Raw genomic sequence first — 20,410 nt, 5'->3', positions numbered from 1 at the left:
GGTTTAGGAGTGTGTTTATGGGAATTTTTGACCATTCTTCCAGAAGCGCATTTGTGAGGTCAGACACTGATGTTGGACGAGAAGGCCTGGCTCGCAGTCTTCGCTCTAATTCATCCCAAAGGTGCTCTATCGGGTTGAGGTCAGGACTCTGTGCAGGCCAGTCAAGTTCTTCCACACCAAACTCGCTCATCCATGTCTTTATGGACCTTGCTTTGTGCACTGGTGCGCAGTCATGTTGGAACAGGAAGGGGCCATCCCCACACTGTTCCCACAATGTTGGGAGCATGGAATTGTCCAAAATCTCTTGGTATGCTGAAGCATTCAGAGTTCCTTTCACTGGAACTAAGGGGCCAAGCCCAGCTCCTGAAAAACAACCCCACACCATAATACCCCCTCCACCAAACTTCACAGTTGGCACAATGCAGTCAGACAAGTACCGTTCTCCTGGCAACCGCCAAACCCAGACTCGTCCATCAGATTGCCAGATGGAGAAGCGTGATTTGTCACTCCAGAGAACGCGTCTCCACTGCTCTAGAGTCCAGTGGCGGCATGCTTTACACCACTGCATCCGACGCTTTGCATTGCACTTGGTGATGTATGGCTTGGATGCAGCTGCTCGGCCATGGAAACCCATTCCATGAAGCTCTCTACGCACTGTTCTTGAGCTAATCTGAAGGCCACATGAACTTTGGAGGTCTGTAGCGACTGACTCTGCAGAAAGTTGGCGACCTCTGCGCACTATGCGCCTCAGCATCCGCTGACCCTGCTCTGTCATTTTACGTGGCCTACCACTTCGTGGCTGAGTTGCTGTCATTCCCAATCACTTCCACTTTGTTATAATACCACTGACAGTTGACTGTGGAATATTTAGTAGTGAGGAAATTTCACGACTGGACTTGTTGCACAGGTGGCATCCTATCACAGTACCACGCTGGAATTCACTGAGCTCCTGAGAGCGGCCCATTCTTTCACAAATGTTTGTAGAAGCAGTCTGCATGCCTAGGTGCTTCATTTTATACACCTGTGACCATGGAAGTGATTGGAACACCTGCATTCAATTATTTGGGTGGGTGAGCGAATACTTTTGGCAATATAGTGTACTTATTGAGGACCAATGTAGACTGTTCTAGACCTGGCGCTGGTTTCAAATGGCTTGAAGCTCATTCCAATGCAAAGTGGCAAAGTCTTTAATCAATAGATCTTTTCAGGTTGTAGTCCAAAAACCCAGAAGAGAATTCACCATGGCTTCCCTCTGGATTTTCCTGGGGGATTTTATAATGGGGGTTTTCAACTTCTAAGTAAAATAAGGTCTGTGGTAAACATTACTTGATGATACGTTGACGATACGCACATTTTCATACCTCAAACAGGAATTTTAAAGCCGTATTGAACTACATACAAAAACAAACAAACAAACAAAAAACAAAAGGTGCTTCCAAAATTCACATTTAAGGTCTGAAAGTGTGTAAATTATGTAGTAGAACAAAACATCCATGTATCGTCAAGTAATGTTTACCACAGACCTTATTTTACTCATAAGTTGAAAACCCCCGTTTCAAAAACCCATAGGAAAATCCAGAGGGGACCCATGGCGAATTAGACTTCTATGCTCGCTAACAAATTGACGTCACGGCTGAACAGCTCTATTAGCAGTAATTATGGTCATTTTTTGAGAATATCAATATACAGTTGTGGGGATGGGGGCGTGGTCGTGTGTCTGTTTGTGGGAGAGAGGGAGTGGTGTGGCTCGTCAAGCTGGTTGGTGTAATTTCTAACAGCTGTTTCTTGTTACAGTGATAGCGGAGAGAGACCTCAAAAGCAGCAAAAACACGGCAGAGAAGAGAGAGAGCGACACAAGAGTGCAGTGCGAACATGTAGGCCTGAGAGTTGTCATTGTTAAGAGTTTAAGAGTACATCTGAAAGTTTATATTATTGTTTAAGTTTTGAGTGAATAGACCAAGAGTGTGCAGTGTGCAAGAGGGACAGAAAATAAAGCCTTACTTGCACTGCTTCGTTGTTTCCTGACTCCTCCTGTGAACGAATACTGAGACATATCACACTGGTGCTGAAACCCGGGATTCTTGGAAGGAGTTATGATGTCATGGAGTCTTCGCCACTGGGCGAAGTGATCCAGACCCCCGCCAGGAGACAGGGCGGTACAATGCCCAAATCTCTTCCCCCTGCAAACCCTGTCTCTCCCCGCTATCCCTCCCAGGTTGGTGAGCCCAGTGCCACAGGTGTGGTAGGGGAGCCTGGGCTGGTCTGTTGGAGCTGCAGGGAGCCAGGGCATTTCCAGGACAGGTGTACAGTAATGGAGGTGGGCACTCTGGTCCGGGTCCCCGATGCTCCACAGGCCGCCCCCGAATGAATTGGGGTGTATCGGATAACGGTGAGTACCCAGGTGGATACATATCAAGCTTTGGTGGATTCTGGCTGTTCCCAAACCTCCATCCACTAACGCTTGGAACAAGATGGGGCATTGGGCACAAATAAATGGGTGAAGATGAGGTGTGTGCATGGGGATATTCACACGTATCCGGTGTTTACCATTGAGATACTATTCAGGGGAAGAAAACATTAGAGTGGAGGCCACGGTTAATTCCCGCCTCACCCATCTGCTGATTCTGGGGACAAATTGGCCTGATTTTAAGAATTTATTAAGGGGAATATGTGCGGATGGGTCCTGTGAAATAATGTCTCGGTGTGTGTCGTGCGATGCTATGGCTGAAGAGGCGGTGCCAGGGCCATCTATGTCTGATCTTTGTCAAATCCACACCCTCAGGGGATTTCTCCCCTAGAGCAGTCACGTGATGAGTCCCTCAAACACGCATTTGACCAAGTGAGAGTAATCGATGGTCAACAGCTCCAGCCTAATGTCGTGCTCGCATACCCATATTTTTAAATTATTAAAGATCGGTTGTATTGAGTGACGCAGGACACTCAAACAAAAGAGAATACAACCCAGTTATTAGTCCCGAAGAGCTGTCTGGTAGCTTTCTTCCAGGTGGCCCATCATAATCCAATGGCCAGCCATTTAGGACAGGAAAAAACACTCAACCGAATTATGGCACGTTTTTTTTGGCCGGGCATTCATGGGACGTTCGCAGATGGTGTGCAGCGTGCCGTGAATGTCAGTTGGTGAATCCACCGGCCACCCCAGAAGCGCCATTGCGGCCTCTACCGCTAATCGAGGTATTCTTTGAAAGAATTGGTATGGACCTCGTCGGGCCATTAGAACGGACCTCACGCAGACATCGCTTTGCATTAGTTCTGGTGGACTATGCAACGCAATATCCGGAAGCAGTGCCCCTGCTCAACATCTCAGCACGTAGTGTTGCGGAGGTACTCTTCAGAATAATCTCCTGAGTGGGGATTCCAAAAGAAGGCAAAACTCCACACTTTGGGTCAGTTAACACAGGGGAATTTGCTCCAAGCTCAGGAACATCAAAGCCGGCTGTATGACAGGGGCACTCGACTACAGGAATTTGCACCGGGAGATAAAGTGCTTGTATTACTGCCCACCTCAATTACTCACCAAGTGGCAAGGGCCCTTTGAGGTCACACGGCGAGTCGGAGAGCTCGATTGTGAGGTTAAGCGAACGGATAGGGGCGGGGCACATCAAGTTTACCATGTCAATCTCCTAAAAGCTTGGAGGGAAGCGGTCCCTGTGGCCTTGGCGACGGTAGTCCCAGAGAGGGTGGAGCTGAGGCCGGCGGTGACTCTCAAACCTAATCAGTACACCCCGGTCCCATGTGGAGACCACCTCTCACCATCGCAGCTCACAGAGGTGGCCAAGTTGCAAGCTGAATTCACAGATGTGTTCTTGCATCTCCCCGGTCGCACAAACCTCACAGAGCACCACATCGACACCACACTGGGAGTGGTGGCTCGTAGCCGCTCCATCACCTTCCTGAACACAAAAAAAGGTTGTTCAGGAAGAATTAGAGGCAATGTTCGGATAGGCATAATAGAAGAGTCACACAGCGATTGGGCCAGCTCAGTGGTTCTGGTACCTAAGAGCGACGGGACGGTCCGATTCTGTGTGGACTATCGAAAAGTGAATGCGGTGTCCAAATCTGATGCGTACCCAATGCCCCAAATTGACGAATTGCTCAATCGGTTTGGCGCGGCTCAATTTTATTCGACACTGGATTTAACAGAGTTATTGGCAGATCCCCTTAACTCCTATCTCCTGAGAAAAAACTGCTTTTTCCACACCGTTCGGTTTACACCAGTTCGTGACCCTTCCGTTCGGTTTGTTCGGGGCCCCCGCCACGTTCTGGACAACATTCTCAGGCCATAAACGGCATATGCCGCCGCTTATCTAGATGATATCATCATTTATAGTAATGATTATCGGCGGCACATGCAACATCTGAGAGCCGTCCTGAGGTCGTTTCGACAGGCGGGGCTCACAGCCAACCTGAAGAAGTGCGCAATTGGGCAGGTGGAAGTTCGGTATCTGGGGTTCCACTTGGGTCATGGGCAGGTGTGTGCCCAAATTAACAAAACCGCAGCGATTGTGGCCTGCCCAAAGCCCAAGACCAAAAAGGAGGTGAGACAATTTCTGGGGCTGGCTGGCTACTACCGAAGGTTTGTAGTTACTCTGACAGCACCAGCCTTCTGACTGATCTCACTAGAAAGGGGGCTCCCGACCCGGTCCAGTGGACGGAGTCGTGCCAACAGGCTTTTCTAAAAGTAAAATCTGCACTTTGTTGGGGACCGCTTTACATGCTCCGAATTTCTCTCTCCCCTTTATTTTGCAGACAGATGCATCGGACAGAGGGCTGGGGGCAGTGCTCTCACAGGAGGGCACCTCCTCAAAAGCAGACAAAACACGCCAGAGAGAAGAGAGAGCGACACGAGAGTGCAGTGCGAACATGTGTGCCTGAGAGTTGTCATTGTTAAGAGTTTAAGAGTATGTCTGAAAGTTTATGTTATTGTTTACATTTTGAGTGAAGAGACCAAGAGTGTGCCATGTGCAAGGGGGACAGAAAATAAAGCCTTACTTGAGCTGCTTCGTTGTTTCCCGACGACTCCTCTGTATGAACACTGAGACATATATCCAATATATCCCATAGTATTATGAATTTTAAGACTCTATTTCCAGGCTTACATCTTTGATGTCTGCATGAAGGAATTTGGGTAAGGTTGAAAATAGCCCTGCTTGACATTCAGTAACAGTGAAGAGGCATGTACTGTATATGAGTTATAGCTTCTCCAAAACGCTTTTTCACCTATCATTTGCAATGTCTTCCCATTGTTCTATTGATATTCAGAACTCTCATGTCACATTTTTAGACAACTTTTTAACACAGATTCAAGAGACTGATGGAAAGCCGTCGGCTAAGCAAGTTTTCTGTGTAGTTGAGCAAAAACTCTGATTCATTTTTGGAATTTCTTATTTTCTCAGCACTGAGCTTCTTCATCCTCCATTTTAATAATGTAAATGTCTATTTTGTCATAAAAAGTTATATTCTTTTTTGTAATTAACATTTTTTATTGATTCAAAGAAAATAACACTACAGAGAAAAACACAACACATACACACCGAATCAACATTTAACTTTTAACGCTCACTAATATCCCTCCCCAAACACCAACCCCACCCAACCCCAAAGAACACCCCTGCGGTCACATAAAATAATACACACACAAAAAAATAAAAAAATAAAAATATATAATAAACATGCATAATTACACTAAACTTCTCTCTCCTCATCCCTTCCCCAACAGTCCCCCAAAATCGCCAAATACCAACCCCACTTCCTGAAAAACAAGTCAACCAACACCAGCCTTCCATCTGTCATCTCCTCAAAAGCCGCCACCCTCGCCATCTCCGTACACCACTCCAGAAATGGTGGCGCTCCGTCTGATTTCCAACCCCTTAAAATAATTTGTCTGCCAATCATCATGCTATTCAGAACCCAGTTTTTTATATATTTGTCCCCCGAATTTATAACTGCCCCATCGCCCAAAATACAAAGTCTGGGGCAAAGTAAAATTTGAGTGCCAAAAACGTCACACAAATAATTCTGAATCTTTAACCAAAAATCTTGGATCTTAACACATCCCCAAAAGACATAGGTTGTGTCTCCAACTTCTGATTGGCATCGCCAGCAGGTGGGTGTGTCTTTAAGACCAAGCCTATATAATCTAAAGGGGGTCCAATAAAATCTATGTAAAATCTTAAATTGCATAAGGTGAACCCTTGCATCTCTAGATGCAGACTTGACATTTTTTAGAATCTCCCAAAAACAGTGCAGAGCATGTGGCGCAGCTGTAAATACCTATAAAACTGAGATCTGGGAATCCCAAAATGATGACCCAAATTCTCAAAAGATCTCAACACGCCACTCTCATACAGGTCGCCAAGTGTAGTAACTCCCCTCACAATCCACTCTGACCAACAGAAAGGGGACTTGTTGATACATAATTTGGGGTTCAGCCATATGGTTGAGGCAACATTTAAATAAATGTCCGAATTAAATACTCTGGCCACTCTTGTCCAAATCACATGCAAATGTGAGACAACGGAGTGTGACTTAACTTCTCCGGTTAGTTTGATAGAAAGGCTTTGCAATGGTGAAATAGGGGCAAGGACTCCTGTTCAATAGAAAACCAGGGAGGGGCTCTTTCAGGTGGAAGTGACCAATGAGCCAAATGCCTGAGACCGAACGCATAATAATAAAACAAAATCTTGGGTAGGCCTAGCCCACCTTTGTCAATCGGCCTATGTAATTTGTTGAAATGTAGTCTGGGACGTTTACCATTCCAAATGAAGGACTTCGCTATGCTATCAAATTGCTTGAAATAAAAGAGGGGGACATCTATAGGGAGTGACTGTAGCAGGTAGTTGAATTTTGGAATACAGTTCATTTTAATAACATTAACCTTCCCAATCATCGATAAACGTAATGAAGCCCACCTATCCACATCACTCGAAAACCTTTTTTATTAAAGGGTCAAAATTAACTCTAACTAAATCAGACAAATTTGCTAGGAATAAAATACCCAAATACTTAATGCCCTGTTTGGGCCCCTGGAAGGCACCCGGCTGGAAGGCCGTTACTGGACAATACGCTGTCAGAGCCAAAACTTCGGATTTAGACCAATTGACATTGTATCCTGAGAACTTGGAAAAGGAATGAATAATTCTGTGGAGGCAAGGCATAGATCTAGTAGGTTCAGAGACAAATAATAAAATATAATCTGCGTAAAGCAGAAGCTTATGCGCCACACCCCTGGAAAATCATCCTCCTTTCTTATCACAGCTGCTAATGGTTGCAGGGCAAGACAGAACAATAATGGGGAAAGAGGACAACCCTGCCGAGTGCCCCTATTCAGGGTAAAATAATCTGAAATTAATCCATTTGTTTGTACCGCTGCTACAGGGTGTCTATAAAGTAACTTATTCCAACCAATAAATGTACTCCTGAACACATATATTTCCAAAATCTTAAAAAAAGAATCCCATTCTACCATATCAAACACCTTTTTGGCATCAAGTGAGATGGGATCAACCGGAGACTGATCATTCGCTACTGACCACATGATATTGATGAAACGCCTAATGTTATCAGAAGAGTTATGTCCCCAAATAAACCCCACCTCATCTATATGTATCAGAGATGTCATAACTTTACTTAAACAGTTAGCCAAAATTTTTGACAAAATGTTTACATCTAGCTGGATCAGGGAAATTGGACGGTAACTTTTACACTTGCTTGAATCTTTGTCCTTTTTAAGAATCAGACTGATCCGGGCTTGTGTCATGGTTGGGGGAAGCTTTCCATTCTTTAATGATTCCATATAAACTTCTAACAAAAGTGGAGCCATATCTGTAGCATAAGATCTAAAAAAAAAATCAGCAGCAAAACCATCTGGCCCCGGAGCCTTGGCTGTAGGTAAGGCCTTAATTACCTCATTAAGCTCCTCCAAGGTTATCTCAGAATCAAGTTAATTTTTTTTGCTCAGTCATCAATTTAGGGAGTTCTAATGGTTCCACAAATTTTCTAATATCTTCATCAGCAGACGAAGATGTGTAACTATAAAGATCAAGATAGAACTCTTTAAAGGCATTATTAATATCAATGGCCGAGGTAAAAATTTCACCACCAGCAGATTTCACTGAGGGAATGGTAGATAAAGACTCTATCTGCATTATATATCTAGCCAAAAGGATTTTTTTGGTAAATGAGGCATACTGTATGATCCGACCCCTAAGAACCACCTTAAGTGCCTCCCAAGCCACGCCCACAGAAGATACTGAGGACCAGTTGGTCTCCATATAAACATTGATTTCAGTCTTAAACATTTCTTGGAAATCAAGATTTTGCAACAGGGATACATTAAAGCACCAACTATATGATTTATTTTTCTCCATATGTGGCAACATCTCTTTACACACCAGGGCGTGATCTGAGACTAAGATGTTTCCAACTGAGCAATCAACAACAGATGAAATGAGGGACTTCTATCTATTCTAGAATAAATCTTATGGACTGATGAAAAAAATATATAGTCCCTAATAGATTGGTTCAAATGTCGCCAAATATCTGCAAGACCAAGATTGTTACACATCCTGTGAAGCGTCAATGTTGCTCTAGGGGGCTTACACACTTTTGCTTCACTATGATCAAGGACTGAGTCCATCAAAAGATTAAAGTCTCCTCCCAATATTATATCATGAGGGGTGCCAGCGGCTTGCAACATCCCTTCAAGATCAATAAAAAAGCCCTGATCATCAACGTTAGGTGCGTAAATATTAGCCAAAACCAACCTTTTCCCCTGAATTTCTGCTAAAACAATAATGATTCTCCCTAATTTATCATTAATCTGTTTGAGAGATTTGAATTGTAGATGTTTACTTATCAATGCAATGACTCCCCTACTCTTACTTGAGCCAGCACTAAAGAAAACATGCCCACCCCATATCTTCCCAATTTTTTCAGCTTCATGCAGGGAAGGATGCGTTTCTTGAAGAAACACTGTATCACATTTCTCACGCTTAAGAAAATAAATAACCTTCCTTCTTTTTATGGGGTGCCCCAACCCATTCACATTCCATGTGGAGAAAGATAACCCACATTTTGATATAATAGAAAAAAATATATTGTGTGTCAAAAACAAGATTATACAGACCACATTCCAACATTAGTGCAACAATGAAACCCCGAATATCCCCCAGCAAAAAAAACAGAAAAAAGAAAAACGTGCACATTAACCCTGCGCACGACAGCACCAACCTGCGTCAATCCCTCTAAACTCAAAAGGTCCATGTACGCCTATGAGAGCCCCCGTGACAACTTTGCCATTGGATTGCTCAAGTCCGGTGCTTCTGCACAACTTTTTTAAGGCAAAATTACATAACAGAAAATACTTTGTAAAACAAACCCCAGCCAATAGGCAGAATAAACACAAAGAACGTGTAGATTAATTCACAGAACTGTCTCGAAGGTGTGTTCCTCCACAAAACAAATTCCAACCGATATAAAGCTGTTCAGTTTCCTCGGACATACAAACAAATGTTCAGTGAGCCAGCTGTTTATGAGTGCAGCAGATGACGTAATCATTCCAATGTCCTGCAAAAATACTCCACAAAACAAACTCTAGCCAACAGGAGGCATAAGCACAAGGAATGAGCAGATTCATCCACAACTGTCCCGAAGCAGTGTTATACCACAAAACAAACTCCAGCTGCTAGGCGAACCAACACAAAAAGAAACAAAAAAGGCATCCCGGTTCCTCGGAGGGTCAAGAGTCAAATTCACTCGGAGGCCGCAAAAAAACAAAAAAAACAAATACACCATGACTTACTCAGTCTGTCAACTTTATAAAAAACATCCTTTGCTGGATATCACCCCTGGAGTTTGACTCCAGCCAGGTCTCCTAAGCAACCAAATTGGCCTGGTTGCTAGGGAGGGTAGAGTCACATGGGTAACCTGCTCGTGGTCGCTATAATGTGGTTCGTTCTTGGTGGGGCGTATGGTGAGTTGAGCGTGGTGCCGCGGTGTATGGCGTGAAGCCTCCACACGCGCTATGTCTCCGTGTCAACGCGCTCAACAAGCCACGTGATAAGATGCGCAGGTTGATGGTCTCAGACGCGGAGGCAACTTGGATTCGTCCTCCGCCACCCGGACTGAGGCGAATCACTACGTGACCACGAGGTCTTAAAAAGCACATTGGGAATTGGGCATTCCAAATTGGGAGAAAAAGTGAGAAAAAAAAAGACATCCTTTGTGTGGGCAGGTAGAAAGTTTGCGACCATCCCCAGGATCCACTCTCAATCTGGCCGGGAACCCCAGTGCAAAAACGATCCTCTGCCAATGCAAAAGTTTCTTGAAGGAGAAGTGTTATTCCACAAAACAAACTCCAGCCGCTAGGTGGAACCAACACAAACAGAAACAAAAATGGCACCCAGCTTCCTCAGACAGTCGAGTGTATGTTCAGTGAGTTAATCCACTCACATGAGAAACACCAAATGGCTTACTCACTCCAATGTATTTATGAAGGATAGTGCTTGTTTGGGACATGTAAATACTTTGTGGCCATCCTTCGTATCTATTCTCAGTTTTGCCGGAAACATCAGTGCAAAAGCGATCTTCCGTTGATGCAAGAGTTTCTTACACTCCTTGAACCGATCGCGTTTCTCTCTTGTCGAATTTGCAAAATTTGGGTACAAGAATATACTGCGATTCTTCCAAGAAATCTTTCCTTTTGCTCCTCGTCTCGCGCAACACGAGATCTTTATCGGATGATCTCAAAAATTTGGCCAGAATTGATCGGGGCCTGTCCCCCTCAGCAGATCTATGAGCTGGGACTCTGTGAGTTCGCTAGATTTCCAGCTTATGGCCTGTTATGTCGAGCAGTCTCGGGAGGAGCTCGTCTAGAAATGTTACCATATTTCTGCCTTCTTCATGCTCAGGAACTCCAACAATCCATACGTTATTTCTTCGGCTCCTATTTTCGAGATCTTCCAGTTTTTCCAAAATGTTTTCCACGTCTATTTTGGTCGCGAGCAGATTAACGGATAATTCCCCTTCCGATGACTCCAGATAATTGATCCATTTCTCAACATCTGCCACTCTTGTAACCAACTCAGAGAATTTTGTTTCCATCGCCATAATCGATCGACGTATTACAGCGAGATCCTCCAAGTCAGCAACAACCTTCGTCAGCATCACATACATGTTGGACAGTTGCCGTTGAATCTTTCCTGCCGCACCATCCCCGGTCTGCAGGCCTATCTGAGGTTTCATCTTGAGCACATAAGTGTCTTTTAATGTCTCCAGAGCCCGAGGATTTTGAATTCTTTGCCATGTTTACCTCAAAGAACAAATATGAAACTAGGTGTATCGAATCTCACCGCATTATAACATGAAAATAATTAAAAAACTAGCAAAGTGCGCAGAGCTTGTTGCTCACACGTCTGCTCCTCGCATGGCATCATGTGACCTCCTCATACAAAAAGTTATATTCAACTTTTCAAGTCACATTACTTTTTTTGCTGATATTCCATAAAACAGAGGACACAAACACTTTCCTGCAGTGTCAGCTCTTAAATCCAATGTCATGCATTTTGGTTGTCAGCCAGTAAAAGCTGATGTGAAATTAATTCCTATAAATATACTATTTAAGTGGTAAAATAAGGTCAACACTGTCCCAAAACAACAGGTACCTTCAATGACTTAGGAGATATAGTGTGATTTTGGCTAATTATATCATAATACAGTTGATAAACATACAGATTTCATTGACAGTTTTGGGTCATAATAGGAATCAAACTACACAGAACTTTGTTGGTGTTGCTAGACTGGCTATATGGTTGCAACACTAGACTACAGGCATCTACGTAGTCCAATGTCTGTATTCCCTGTCCTCAGTGCTTAATGCCATGAACCACAGCGAGGTCAGCAAAATATTCAGGTAACTTTTCATTAATCAGTTGGTAATTTTAATAATTACATTTCTAAAAGACATACTGTATATGGATGACTTTAATGCAAATACTTTTTTGTCTTATAACAGACAATTTAAAAGAATAGTTCACATAAAACATTAAATTCTGTCTTTATTTACATACCCTCATATAGTTCCGAACCTCAGAATTTTGAAGAATCTTCACATAGATATTTTCCATACTTTCGTCTAGTTCTATATTCCAAGTCTTCTGAAGCCATGTTGCTTTACATTGCTTACACAAAACTATTGACTTCAAAAGACTTGGAATATAGTACATGAGTCGTATAGACTACTTTAATTGTGCTTTTTTATAGTGCTTTTTTGTCCTTTTTGGATCTTGAGAGCCTGTAGTCAATGAAGTAATGACAGCATACAGGTATGGAACGACATCAAGGTGAGTAAATAATGATCGAATTTTCATTTTTGAGTGAACAATTTCTTTAAGACATTAATTGGATGTCTGAATATTTAAATGCTGCCAATTTTGCCTCTTTATGGAACAGAAAGAAGTGACGGGCCATAAAAATAATGGTCACCACTGTTGTGCTGTTTACTGTGTGCTGGGCAACGTTCCACACAGTTCACATGCTGTTTGAGTACAGTAAGAAAACTGAAGTCTTCAGTTATATATCCATGCATGTTACACTCTCAAGTGTGAATCCTATCAACTGAAATTTTCTTGTTTCCAGGTTACCTGGACAAGAAGTATGATGACATCACAGTCAATATGATTATAGCCGTTGCACAGGCCATAGGTTTTTCTAATTCTTTCAACAATCCTTTTATCTATGCTTTCATAAATGAGAACTTCCAGAAGAACTGCATGTCCACCCTTTCCCTCTGCATTAGGAGGCCCAAACACCGTGTGGATGTGAAAGATGAATCGAAAGTACATTTCTCAAAGTCTGCCAGACAGGAAGAAGACATCTCTGACATGCCCAGAATACATATTGTTGATCAGGTGCAATTTGCAAGGTCAAACATGCGGACATCTCTATCCTTTCTGGAGGAGAAAATTTCTGTTGAGAACAGTAAGATGCATGCAAGATGGATTAAAGAATGATCTCATAATATAACATAAAACTTGTTCCAAAAGCCACCAAGGCCTTAACAAACCATTACATAAATAAAAGAAAACGTTTTATGTCTTTGATGTGTAATAAAATGTGGTGACTGCAAATCCACTCTTCAGATTACTGCATCTGATAAGGACTCAATATTTTGTGTATCATTTTAAAATAAATTTTACAATCAAATACATTGCATTTATGCTGTTTTTGTGCCCATGTGGTGAAATGGCCCCACCTTGTAATCCTGCAAAAAATAATAATAATAATAAGACAATCAGTTTCAGCTTAAGGTTGAATAAATTAATATTTTCTCTTAAAAGGATTCACTTTAAAAAGAATAGGTCTCTGCTTTAATCTGCATAAAAACTAATGTTTCTGATCGAGGTAAGGACCAAAGACTGGAGGAGATGGTACATTTAGAATTGTTCACGTTTTATTTATTTGACATCAATGTATGTTAACATAAATTGAACATTTTCAAAGGCGTTGTGTCTTACAAACTGTGAATTTAGGGCTGTCCGTTGATTTAAAGTTAGTTATAAAATTACTTAAATATTAAAAATAATTAATTCAGGAAACTATATCATCAATTCATAAAAATAGTAATTAATTAATTAATTGAAAACAAATCTCGTTTTATTTATTTATTTATTTATTTAGTTCCTTTAGATGAGAATCTGGTAGTACATAAGACAAAAGATTTTGAAAAACAGTGCTATAGATTATTATGTTTTGTATAACAGTTACATTTGGTGGTAGATATTAAATCTACAAACTATTTAATGTTTTTAACACTTTAAAGTTAAGATCCCTGGGCTATAGAGACCAATATTTTTCGCTTTTCAGCCAGGCAGTACCTCAGTGTACTATAACACGGCTCAGGCACATTCTCGGGCACCTACAGGTCCTTCTTCCTTTTCCTCGTCCCTGAGCGAGCCAACGCCAATATGGTGAGTCGAGTGTAGACAAATGATAACGAAAATCTGACTTAATCTTCACCATCTAACGATGTTAAATCATCATTGTCACATTAAAGCACACTGTGATCATATTATAATCAATATATAGTGTCATTGAGAAGACATAAGCATATATTGATGTATATGTTACGTAGTCCATAAGACGAAGTTGTCTCCTTTCAAAACATCGTGCTGTTGTTACTCAGTGGTCAAAAAGTTCAAATTTAACAGTGTAGTCTACATATGTATCCGTATACCAGATATAGAGGCGATATTAAACTGGACGTTGGTTTTAGTGGCTCCAGTGTTTGGTTTTGAGTTCCTGGAGCTAATGCAGCTAAACTACTAACTGGTTTCATGCACACCAAGCGTAATTTTGTGTCTTGTGGTCATGTTCATGCACATGAAGATGTACAGGATGCACACTTGGAATACAATTGGCTTTTTTTTTATTCTAGAAAATTGCTATTAGCTGTCATGCGTTTGTTGAGGGAAAGCAATGTGAGACTCTTGGCTTGGGGTGCTAAATCCTGTTACCTTTAATATACTTTTCTGCAAAGTTCAGTTCCAACCCAGAACAGGCATATCATTAATTTTTAAACAAACCCAATGATTTTGATTACCTGGTTCAAGGTTTGTTTGATTTGAGTTGGAGCTAAACTCTGCTGGAAGGTTAATTTTGTGGAGCAGGACTGATCATCCCAGCTCTTGAGAATTTTGGGCAGATTTCTAACAAATATCCCTCTTTTGCAGAACGACTCCGTCACGGTCAGGACCCGAAAATTTATGACAAACCGACTGCTTCAGAGAAAGCAAATGGTAAGTGGGAGGCAAACGTAAAATGCTGGCTGAATAGTTTGATAATCAAGTTTTGTATGCATTTGCTCAGTCATGTTTTTTTTTGTTTCAGGTTGTCGATGTCCTGCATCCAGGCAAAGCAACTGTCCCAAAGACAGAGATCAGGGAAAAGCTTGCCAAAATGTACAAAACCACCCCAGATGTTGTGTTCGTCTTCGGCTTTAAAACTCAGTTTGGTGGTGGCAAGACAACAGGTTTTGCCATGGTCTACGATTCTTTGGACTATGCTAAGAAGAATGAGCCCAAATATAGGCTGCAAAGGGTAGGCCACTGATGCTTTCTTTGCTGAAAGGAATGAAACATAAGTTGATCATTTTCAGCACATTAACGCAGTAAGGATAATTCATCCAATAAGAAAAGTTCTGTCATCATTTACTTGACCCTCATGTTGTACCAAACCTTTATTTTTTGCTTCTGTGGAATACAGGAGTAGATGTTCGGGACTGACAGCCTAAGTAACCGTTTACATTCATTGTATGGATAAAATGCAATGAAAGTGAATGGTGACTGAGGTTATCATTCTGGCTAATATCTCCTGTTTTTGTTCCATGGATGAAAGTCATACATGAATAACATGAGTTAATGACAGAATTTAAATTTTTGGAGTGAATCCCTGTATTAGTGGTGTAGTTAGGGCTGTACGATTAATTTAAATAAAGTTTAAATTGCGATATGATGTAGTGCAATTAATTGATCAAACCACATAGGCTGTGATTTAATTAAATAAATAGTCTGCACACTGCTCGCTGCGCTTATGTGCAGCTCTGATCAGTAGCATTACACACTCAAAGCATGTGTGAGGCTAATGAGCTGAGCATTTTTTTGTTTTTTTCAGCACTCTAGATTCACTAATTGCACATTTGAGAAATTCCAAATATGCTTGGCTGCTAAAAGTTACTATCCAAATCTGAAGTAACCTCATAACACTAGGTTTTTGTGACAGAAGAGTGGATGAGGCATTTCTCTGCATTAAAAGGCCAATGTCAACTCTACTACCTTCACTGTATCGCTAAATTAAAGGCCTGCATCGCTATGCTACATGCAGCTTAAGAAAAGATTACATAAATATGGTACTGTTTATAATAATAATAATAGTTGTTGTTGCTAATATTTTAAAAAAATCCATAATTTCTTAACTTAATAGCATATTATTGGGTACCAAAAATTTAGAAAAGTGGGCTTAGACCCTATTACAAAGTCGACAAACAGGTACACAGTGAACAGATACAATGTAAAGGAGATGTGAATCTGTTTTTTTCTTTTATTTTTTGTCTTCAGAGGACTCAAGTGTGAACACCCTTTCTAGAGAAGTATTTCAGTTGGCAGTAGGGCATGTTCACACATGACTTAATTATGGTCAATAGGAAACACCTTTTTTTATGTTAATAATCATATCGCAGTTCAAATCACTAGTGCAATATATATTTTTTTTAAATAATTGCAATTAGATTTTGTCCAATTCGTTCAACCCTAACTGTAGTAGCTCTTGCAGACTGAAGTGAATGTTGATGTGTGTAATGGCTATTTATGGCATGTTTAATATAGTTGTTTCATCTGTCCTCCTCAGCATGGTCTGTATGAGAAGAAAAAGACATCCAGAAAACAGCGCAAGGAACGCAAGAATAGAATGAAGAAAGTTAGAGGAATCAAGAAAGCCAGTGTTGGTGCTGCTGGCAAAAAGGTAATGTTTATTAATACTCAACTTCTGTCTTATCTTATGGTTTGGAGCTGCCCATGTTTTTTTGTTGCACATTGTTGACACCATTTTTGTTTTAATATGTAATTTGCCATCTTTCCTCTTATCAAATGTACATCTGGATTGTAGAAGGTAAATGCTTTCACAAGTAGACTAGCTGCTGTGGAAGGAGTCAGGAGTGATCTGTAATGTTAACTCCAAACATTTAGCTGCTATGTTGATGGCTAATGCAACTGAGCATTTTGTGGTTGTAAAATACATAAATGACTTGGTTGGAAGTAATTTTTATAGGTACCTCTGTTTAATCCCACATTTGTAGCAAAAGTAGTGTGCTTGAATTGTGCACTAATAGTGAAGTGGTGGACTACATAGTAATCAGTAGAACAAGCTACATTGCTGTCTGAAAATATATTAAAATATCCATTTAATTGTCACATAGGCTGTGTTTATGGGACACACTTCACATTTCCAGCATGAAATTGCTGTATTTCAGAAAGCAATTCTAGAGATTGATGGTATTAGTTCAGAAGTCTTATTTTTATTTCACATTTTTTACCCCCTTTTTGCCTCCCTCGGATCTTTACAGAAATGAGGTTTCAAGAGAAGGTAGAGTGGAAATCGGCATGGTGTGCTGATGTGATCCACTTTTACCAGTTACTTGAAGTGCTTTGCATGTTAAATACCAATGCCTCACCACACTTGCAGATGTTTAAAGTGACATGTCTTTCTAACTCCGATAAAAGATCAGCTTTTTTTGTACAACTGGGTTGTTCTCGTATACACTATCTAGACTACAATTTACTTGACCATTAAAAACCACTACAAACCACTAACTGCATGTCTGCAAGTGTGACATTGCCCACTGGAATATTCAGAAACAACCTGTTCTTTAGTTTATATACCCTACCCTGTTGAATGATAAATGTAAACATTTGTCTTAGTTAAACAGGATATTTAGTTTTTATGGAATGTGGTTTTGCATATAATAGTTTTATTTATTTATATATATATATATATATATGCGCACACACACACACTACCGGTCAAAACTTTTGAAACACTTGACTGAAATGTTTCTCATGATCTTAAAAATCTTTTGATCTGAAGGTGTATGCTTAAATGTTTGAAATTAGTTTTGTAGACAAAAATATAATTGTGCCACCATATTAATTTATTTCATTATAAAACTAAAATGTAATAAAAAAATAAATAAAAAAAATGTTTTTTGAAATTGATGATTTGGACCAAATAATAAAGAAAAGCAGCCAATAAGTGCCCAACATAGATGGGAACTCCTTCAATACTGTTTAAAAAGCATCCCAGGGTGATACCTCAAGAAGTTGGTTGAGAAAATGTGAAGAGTACTTGTCTGCAAATTCTAGGCAAAGGGTGACTACTTTGAAGATGCTAAAATATAACACAGTTTTGATTTATTTTGGATTTTGTTTAGTCGCAACATAATTCCCATAGTTCCATTTATGTTATTCCATAGTTTTGATGACTTTATTATTATTTGAAAATGTGAGAAAAACAATGTGTTTCAAAACTTTGTGTGTGTGTGTGTATACACACACTGATCAGCCACAACATTAAAACCACCTTCCTAATATTGTGTAGGTCCCCTTTGTGCTGCCAAAACAGTGCCAACCCGCATCTCAGAATAGCATTCTGAGGTGCTATTCTCACCACAATTGTACAGTAGACTTTGTCAGTTTTAACCAGTCTGGCCATTCTCTGATGACCTTTCATCAACAAGGCCGCTCACTTGATGGTTTTTGTTTTTGGCACCATTCTAGAGACTGTTGTGCCTGAAAATCCCAGGAGATCAGCAGTTACAGAAATACTCAAGCCAGCCCACCTGGCACCACCAATCATGCCACGTTCCAAATCACTGAGATCAAATTTTTTCCCCATTCTGATGGTTGATGTGAACATTAACTAAAGCTCCTAAGCTGTATCTGCATGATTTTATGCACTGCTGCCACACGATTGGCTGATTAGATAATTGCATGAATGAATGTTGGTGCCAGATGGGCTGGTTTGAGTATTTCTGTAACTGTTGATCTCCTGGGATTTTCACACACAAAAGTCTCTAGAATTTACTCTGAATGGTGCCAAAAACATCCAGTGAGCGGCAGTCCTGTGGATGGAATTGCCTTGTTGATGAGAAAGGTCAACAGAGAATGGCCAGAATGGTTCGAACTGACAAAGTCTATGGTAACTCAGATAACTGCTCTGTACAATTGTGGTGAGAAGAATAGCATCTCAGAATTCTATTCTGAGATGCGGGTTGGCGCTCTTTTGGCGGAACAAGGGTGGCCTATGCAATATTAGGCAGGTGGTTTTAATGTTGTGGCTGATCGGTGTATAAATATATATATATATATATATATATATATATATATAAGTATAATTCTCACTGTAATTTCTTTTTTTTTTCCTCTTACAGTAAAACCTACATGGAAGACCATCATCCTGAAAATGTTCTTGTACATTGTCATCAAATAAATTTGCTTAAAAAAAAAAAGGATATTGAGGTCTCTGAGTTTTCAGTTGAAAATGAAAGATCTTTTCCATGGTTGTGCTTCAGTGTTCAATAGCATAGGACTTCAATGACTTTTGCAGATGGTAAATATAATATCTAATTCTGAAAGGATTTCATTACTCTTTAAAGCAGCATATCGCCTTGCAGCTCTTGCCAGGTTACCCACTGAAGCTAAGCAGTGTTGAGCCTAGCTAGTATTTGAATGGGGGACCTCCAGGGGAAAACTAGGGTTGCTGCTGGAAGAGGTATTATTGAGGCCAGCAGGGGCTGCTTACCCTGCGGTCTGTTTGGGTCCTAATGCCCCAGTATTTGGGGGTGCTATAATGTAAAAAGGCACCGTCTTTCTGATTAGATGTTAAACTGAGGTCCTGACTCGTTGGTCACTAAAAATTCTAGAACATTTATTGAAAAGAGTAGGGGTGTAACCCCAATGTCCTGGCCAAATTTGGCCTTAGGCCTCTGTCCATCATGGCTTCCAAATAATCCCCCTTTATATATGAAGTGGCTATATCACTGTACTCTCCACCAATAGCTGATGTGTGCTGGCCGTTCTGGCATATGGCTGCCGTTGCGTCATCCAGGTGGATGCTGCACACTGGTGGTGGTTGAGGAGAGTCCCCCGCTACTATGTAAACCGCTTTGAGTGCCTAGAAAAGTGCTATATAAATGTAAGGAATTATTATTATACATGCAGCAGCCAAATTGAACTTTCTAAAGATTAGCAGGACATCTGAGTTCTAAATGTATTGCTTATAGATCTTGGAGAGGGCCAGGTTTTGTGATCTGTGAATTTATCACCCCATATGCTCTTTTACCCCAATTTCTCATGATTGTTGTCATTGTTCTTTGCATGATGAGTGAAGAGACTAAAATCGCAAATGATGGTCCTTGTAGCGTTCAGTTTTGTGTCATTCTAGTAGTGATAGACAAATTTATAAAATATATTTATTTTTGCAAAATTTGAGTTTTGACCTGTTTCATTTTATATTGTGTGTATTGGCTTTTGGACAAGTCCATATTGGTCGAACCATTCTTTATCCTACCTTAACTGTACCGCACATTCTCCTACTGGTTTTGTCATCCTTGCATGTTTATCAATAATGGCCTCTCCATAAATATTGATGTTTTTAGCAAGTATACTATAGCTTCGTTTTAGTTTGTATACTTGCAGCTGCACGCAAAGTAATTTAAACTAAGTGGCTTCAATTGGCTATTGTTTGTGGTGATGAAGTATTTCCAAATTATCTGTTTTAGATATCAAGCATATATTGCTCAAGTATGATTGTGCCATTGCATAATTAAAAAGGTTGATTTGTC

At 40.7% G+C, this 20,410-nt stretch overlaps 1 protein-coding gene across 2 annotated transcripts; it reads left to right on the top strand.

Annotated features, from left to right (window-relative positions):
• Positions 1-13,888: 13,888 nt before the first annotated feature.
• LOC127412253 (40S ribosomal protein S24) lies at positions 13,889-19,078 on the top strand. 2 transcript variants are annotated; one of them, XM_051648477.1, is made up of 6 exons: positions 13,889-13,985; positions 14,748-14,813; positions 14,905-15,114; positions 16,420-16,533; positions 17,135-17,154; positions 18,998-19,078. In XM_051648477.1, the coding sequence occupies exons 1-5, from the start codon at positions 13,983-13,985 to the stop codon at positions 17,138-17,140; spliced, it is 399 nt and encodes a 132-aa protein (XP_051504437.1). In that variant the 5' UTR covers positions 13,889-13,982; the 3' UTR covers positions 17,141-17,154; positions 18,998-19,078. The 2 variants fall into 2 exon arrangements, with proteins under 2 accessions (XP_051504437.1, XP_051504438.1); XM_051648478.1 differs by lacking the exon at positions 17,135-17,154.
• Positions 19,079-20,410: the final 1,332 nt, after the last annotated feature.

This window comes from Myxocyprinus asiaticus, chromosome 21 (assembly GCF_019703515.2).
Source record: "Myxocyprinus asiaticus isolate MX2 ecotype Aquarium Trade chromosome 21, UBuf_Myxa_2, whole genome shotgun sequence".
Lineage (NCBI taxonomy): Eukaryota > Metazoa > Chordata > Actinopteri > Cypriniformes > Catostomidae > Myxocyprinus > Myxocyprinus asiaticus.
The sequence above is the reverse complement of the archived record's forward strand: the minus strand, read 5'-3'. Positions and strand labels throughout refer to the sequence as shown.

What these genes read in the sequence shown, in the direction of transcription:
- LOC127412253 (XM_051648477.1), top strand. An exon ending in TGCTTCAGAGAAAGCAAATG is followed by an intron (nt 14,814 to 14,904) that starts GTAAGTGGGAGG and finishes TTTTTGTTTCAG; the next exon opens with GTTGTCGATGTCCTGCATCC. An exon ending in CCAAATATAGGCTGCAAAGG is followed by an intron (nt 15,115 to 16,419) that starts GTAGGCCACTGA and finishes TGTCCTCCTCAG; the next exon opens with CATGGTCTGTATGAGAAGAA.